General features: G+C 38.7%; 1 protein-coding gene across 1 annotated transcript; it reads right to left on the bottom strand.

Moving 5' to 3' along the window:
* Nucleotides 1-2,813: 2,813 nt before the first annotated feature.
* On the bottom strand, nucleotides 2,814-3,707 carry LOC114629372 (syntaxin-3-like). Its single transcript, XM_028777406.1, has one exon. The coding sequence runs from the start codon at nucleotides 3,705-3,707 to the stop codon at nucleotides 2,814-2,816; it is 894 nt and encodes a 297-aa protein (XP_028633239.1).
* Nucleotides 3,708-5,338: the final 1,631 nt, after the last annotated feature.

The following is a 5,338-nucleotide window of genomic DNA, read 5'->3' as shown; positions in this document are numbered from 1 at the left end:
GAAGGAAGGAAGGAAGGAAGGAAGGAAGGAAGGAAGGAAGGAAGGAAAGGAAGGAAGGAAGGAAGGAGAAAAATGGCAGTTTATAAAGAAATTCAAGTTGTATGTTTTATATGGTTAATTTAGGTCAAATATTTCCATACATCCAGTAAAGTAATCCAGGTGCAGAAAAGTCTGATTTACTGACGTTTGCACCCTTTGTGGTTCAATGCTATAAAAAATAAATTAAATAAAATTAGACAGGAATAATACATAGGACATCTCATATTCACCATTTGATATCGTCTCACTCATCTGTGAAATGGGAATGATATTATCTTCAAAAGACATACATAAAACAGTGTTTTAATGATAATGAAACAAGATAAATTGCTAGCCATCAAATCACAAACATGTGATCTTTTCCTGTACATAATAGTACACAAATAAAAATATCCCTACACTCTGTTAATTTAAGTGTGCAGCCACTCCAGGGCCCTCATCATCCAAAACCCTATTTCACCATGGCCCTCTCCCAAAGCACAAACACTCATATGCTGGTCATACCTTCCCCCCCCCCCCGATATTAAAAGTCTAGTGGCAACTGTAATGGTCTGTAACAGTTCTTTCAGAAATAATGGGAAATTATGGTTCTTAGAAACAGAGAAATCTTATCAGTCACTTTGATTCTCAAGGTCAGTGGCAGGATACTCAACAACAGTAATCCTCACTGATATGAAAACAAACAGATATTCAGAAGGAAATAAGTGGGAAAACTCATCAACAGGAACTCCACAAGAAAAGGACAGTTAATATTCCAACTAATTAGCATCTCATTAATTCCTTCATGTTTCATGGCAAAATACACACACACAATGCAAGAAAACATATTATAATGAGTTTTACATATATTCATTCTAGTGCAAATAACGTGAGGATATATAAACATCAATTTTTGATATTTCTGATAGTAGAGTTTGTCTAGGAGAATAGCAACAAGAAAGACTGGAGTGATTTTTGGAAACCTTACCTTCATTATTTAGGAGAAAAGTATCTAATTAGTCAGCTTTAATTTTTAAAAATAGAATGCCAGGTACCTGTCAGCAAGTGAACTAAGTATTGCAAAACTGTACGATGTCTGTCCAAAAGTATTTATGATCCTTTAAAGAGACTCATACATGTTGAATTCATACCCCATTTAAATTACAGTTTTTAAAAGGATTGCTGAAACTGTTCTAATTTGATCAGAACCTTCTCCTTTCAGATGAATTTCTTTATGCAACATGAGTGACATTAACTGAACTAATAAAAACTGATGACAACACTCTCTTGATTAGTAATATTTTTAAAAGGTCATTTAGGAGTTCAGAGAAAAGGAGGTTCTGGTTATAGGTGCTGCTGCTCCTTAATCAGGAAGATGCAAATACACAAGTTTGTTTCTTCTTTAGAAACTATCATAAAGAAATGCTTCTTAGAAAACAAAAATCAATTCTTTTCAATGTATAAATCATTTGTTTTAATCAGATAGAACTCCTGAGTTTGTTGACAACTTGTTCATGGTCCTGAGTGACTCAGAAGCAGAGTATTCTTAAACTTTATGCTAATCTTGGAGCATGCATTCCTCTAATCAAGGCCCACTTCTATCTATATCACAGAAATTCCTCTGGCCCAGAACTCCGTCTTTTCTTCCATACATATTATTACCATGTGTTTTTACTTACTACTATATGATAACCTCCAGGAAGGACAAACTAGGGAGGTTTCTCCCCAGAATAAAAATAGTGTGATGGCAGTTAAGCTAAGGACAATGGATAGGCTCCAAATCAAGCTTCACTTCTGCTTTTGGTATCCCTGTGTTTTTATCTGTACACAAAACACTCAAATAAACTTGTGCTCTGCTTTTCTGGAGTTTTCCTCAATATCCTGCCAACCATCATCCAGTCTCTCAACTCAAGTTTTCGATACTACTCTAACTAATTTTTGCAATCTTCCTCTTCCTGGCATCCTTTGCATCCCACCTCACCATCTGGCATGCCTGGATTGCTATATTGAAGTTTTGATGTGTATGGTGGTTTGAATGAGAATAATCTCCACAGAGTCATATATTTAACCAATTGGTTCCCATTTAGTGAAACAATTTGGAAAGGATTAGGTGGTGTGGCCATGTTGGAGGAGGTGTAGCCATGTTAGAGGAGGTGTGTCACTGAGAGTGGACTTTGAGGTTTGAAAAGCCCAGCTATTCCCAGTTTGCTCTTTCTGCCTTACAATAGTGTCCCTAAATGTAACTGTTCCAGTCCCATGCCTGTCTATCTGCATACTGTCATGCTCCCTACCATGATGACTACGATGGACATGACTCTAGCACTCTAAAGCCACTGGCTTCAAATTAAAGTAACTTTATAAGTTGTCTTGCCTATGGTGTCTCAATGACAGCAATAGAAACTAAGGCAGTGTAATACGCCCCATTCTTTTGGTTTGCCTTTCTCTTAGAAAGGAGTATACATATTTTCATAAAGCACTAATCATTCTGGAACCTAAAGCAAGCGGCTGTAAAAGAAAATGAAGAAAACACTAATTCCTGAGCAATAGTGATTGCCAAAGGCAGCCAGACATGAACAGTTTTTTTTTTAATGTAACACATTGCACAACAATGAGTAAAACACAGTCAAATAACCTGTTTACTGTTTGCTACCTTTGAGGAAACAGACAAGTCACACTAGATTTGTCAGCACAGATGTTGTCACCCATTATTTGCAATGCTAGTCTTAAAGTTATGTACAAAACAATATCTTTGTTCTTCAGCATTTTCTAACTACACCAGAACACATATTTCCTGCTCAATGTACAAGCCCAGTGATACAGGACAAGCAAGTACAACAGGCACAAAGACCTGCAACAGTGGATATCACCACCAAAAAGCGTGATTGACGCTTATATTTAAGGGCTTTCTTCACTGTTTCATTTGACTGTTCAACATAGTCCTGGGTGCGCAAAATGTTGAACTCAATGCTATCCAGCAACTCTTGCTGTCCTGAGATGAACGATTCTACTTGGAGGAAGATGGTACGCAATTCACTGAGCTGGCACTCCAGGTCCAGCAGCTGCTGGTTACGTACTTCAGCCAAAGTCAGGCCCTGCTTAGCCTTCAAAACATCTAGATCACGACCCACAATTTGAGGAGGCACAGGGTTAGCCACCAGTTTCTCCAGATCCTCTTCCTGGAGCTTCACCCCGGCTAATTCAGCCTGTCTCACCATCTTCTCCTTCAGCCTGACCATATTCTGAGTCTCACAGGCATAGTGGTGGCTGATGATGCCACGGTAGTGACTAAGAAGAAAAGAGAGCTGGCTCTGACGAATGCGGTGCTCAGCCCGCCAGTACTTACAGTCTGTGGCCAATTCATGCTGGATAGTGCTTAGCTGAGGCTGGATGAGTCGGGCTTGGCTAGCAAAGGAGGCCTTTATCATGTTCAATTCATTCTTCTCCTTGAACACACTCTCCTCTGTGGTACAACACAGGACACCTTGCTGTTTCTTGTCTATTAAATGAGATAGCCCTTCTAACTCTGTCAGTGCCAGGGACAGTTCAGTCACTTCCTGTAAAAACTCTTCTATGGGGTTTGTTTCAGTCTTTTCAAAAGCATGATTGTCAAACATCAAGCTGTCATCCAACTCTGAAGAGACTCTTCTGTGGTTAACGTGGTCCTTCAGTTCCTCTAATCTGTCCTTCATCTTTGAATCCAGCTGCTTGCCATATCTGTACTTCAAGGACTGCAGAGGGAAATGTATCCATCAGCTTTGTCTGGTGGTATAGGAAGTCAGGGACAGCTCAGTTTTGCGTCAGTAAAAGCTATTAAAAATCTTTCCTTCCCAGGCAAGCAAACAATGACAAAGTCAATAGGCCACTGAACTGTTTATTCAGGATGAGGAGTGTCAGGTGGTAAAGCACACAAGCTGGACTAGACCAACTAAATTGTATTCCAGGAATAGGCTAGACACTAGCCTGATTTGTCAAGAGCTGAGGCAAAAGTACACATGAGCTATGGAGCTTTAGGCTAAGAGGTAACAAAGTAAAAGGCTGGAGTCTGTACAGCCCCCAGAAGCAATGCTGTTGGCTTCAAGGAAGGTAGTCAAGTGTGTAGAAAGCACTAATGACTATAGACTTCTTATTTAAGATTGAAAACTAGCACACTTATTAACAGAAACAAAGGGACCAAAAAAAAAAAAAAGGCTAAAGATAGCATCCAATTTCCAAAAAAAAAAAAAAATGGCTTCAGGCCAATCCTATGGCAAAAATAAACATCTGCTCACTGGTAAAGGAAAATAAAAAGAGCATAGCTTTCCAGATTGCAGATCTGTTTCATTTAATAATAATCTCTTCATCATCCATTGTTAATGCAAACTAGTGACTGGAGATTATTACCTGCAATTAAAATCTACCTGTTATCTTTCTATCTGGTATCTGCCTGCCTGACACTCATTAAACTCCTTCATATAATTGAATGAAGGAAATGCATTCTTTACAGTATTTTCAAATACTATATATTAAAATTTAACTGTTTTCCTCACTCCCCTTTCTTCTCATTGTCAAATATTTATTAAAACATTTGTTTGTTTGTTTGTTTGTTTGTTTGTTTTGCTGCTGCATAGATGACTTAAGAACCTAAGACTAAGCCCTGGAATCTAAGGTAAACCCAAAAACTACTGTTCTACTAAGTGAATGTAGCAATATATTGACTTTTAATGACATTCTGCTATACTCATAGATCAGTGTCTTGCGCAGATATCATCAGAGAACCCTCATCCCACCCCAACCCCTGCAGAAGATGGGAGCAATACAGAGAAACCCACAGCCAGACATTGTGCAAAGAGTGAGAGAGACCTTGGAGCACTTAGCCCTGATACGGTGTCTCCATCAAATTCCACATCTCAAGGCTCAGGGCACCCTGCAGAAGAGGAGGAAGAAAGGATGTAAGCACCAGGGGGTAGGGTGTGAAGGGCACCAAAGAAACAAGGCCCTCTAAATCAACAAGCCCAAAACACAAATGAATGTGCAGAGATCGAGAAATCATGCACAGGGCCTGCATGAGCTTGCACCAGATAGGGTCCTATAGCTAAAAAAAAGAAATGAACACATAACCCTATCCCTAACCCAGAAGCTATCTCCAATTCATAAAAACATGCAAATGAAAATTCAGTTTCTGCCAAGTGAAATGGTGTCTTTAGATGTTCATTGTCTCATAATCTGTCAGGCCATTTTTAACTTTTTAAAAACTTTACTTTAAATTTATCTTATTTTGTTTTTATTATTTTATTCTGTCTTTTTATCCTATAGGTTCTCTGGATGGAGAGATGGATGGAGA

Source organism: Grammomys surdaster, unplaced genomic scaffold (assembly GCF_004785775.1).
Source record: "Grammomys surdaster isolate TR1022 unplaced genomic scaffold, NIH_TR_1.0 61, whole genome shotgun sequence".
NCBI lineage: Eukaryota > Metazoa > Chordata > Mammalia > Rodentia > Muridae > Grammomys > Grammomys surdaster.
The sequence above is the reverse complement of the archived record's forward strand: the minus strand, read 5'-3'. Positions and strand labels throughout refer to the sequence as shown.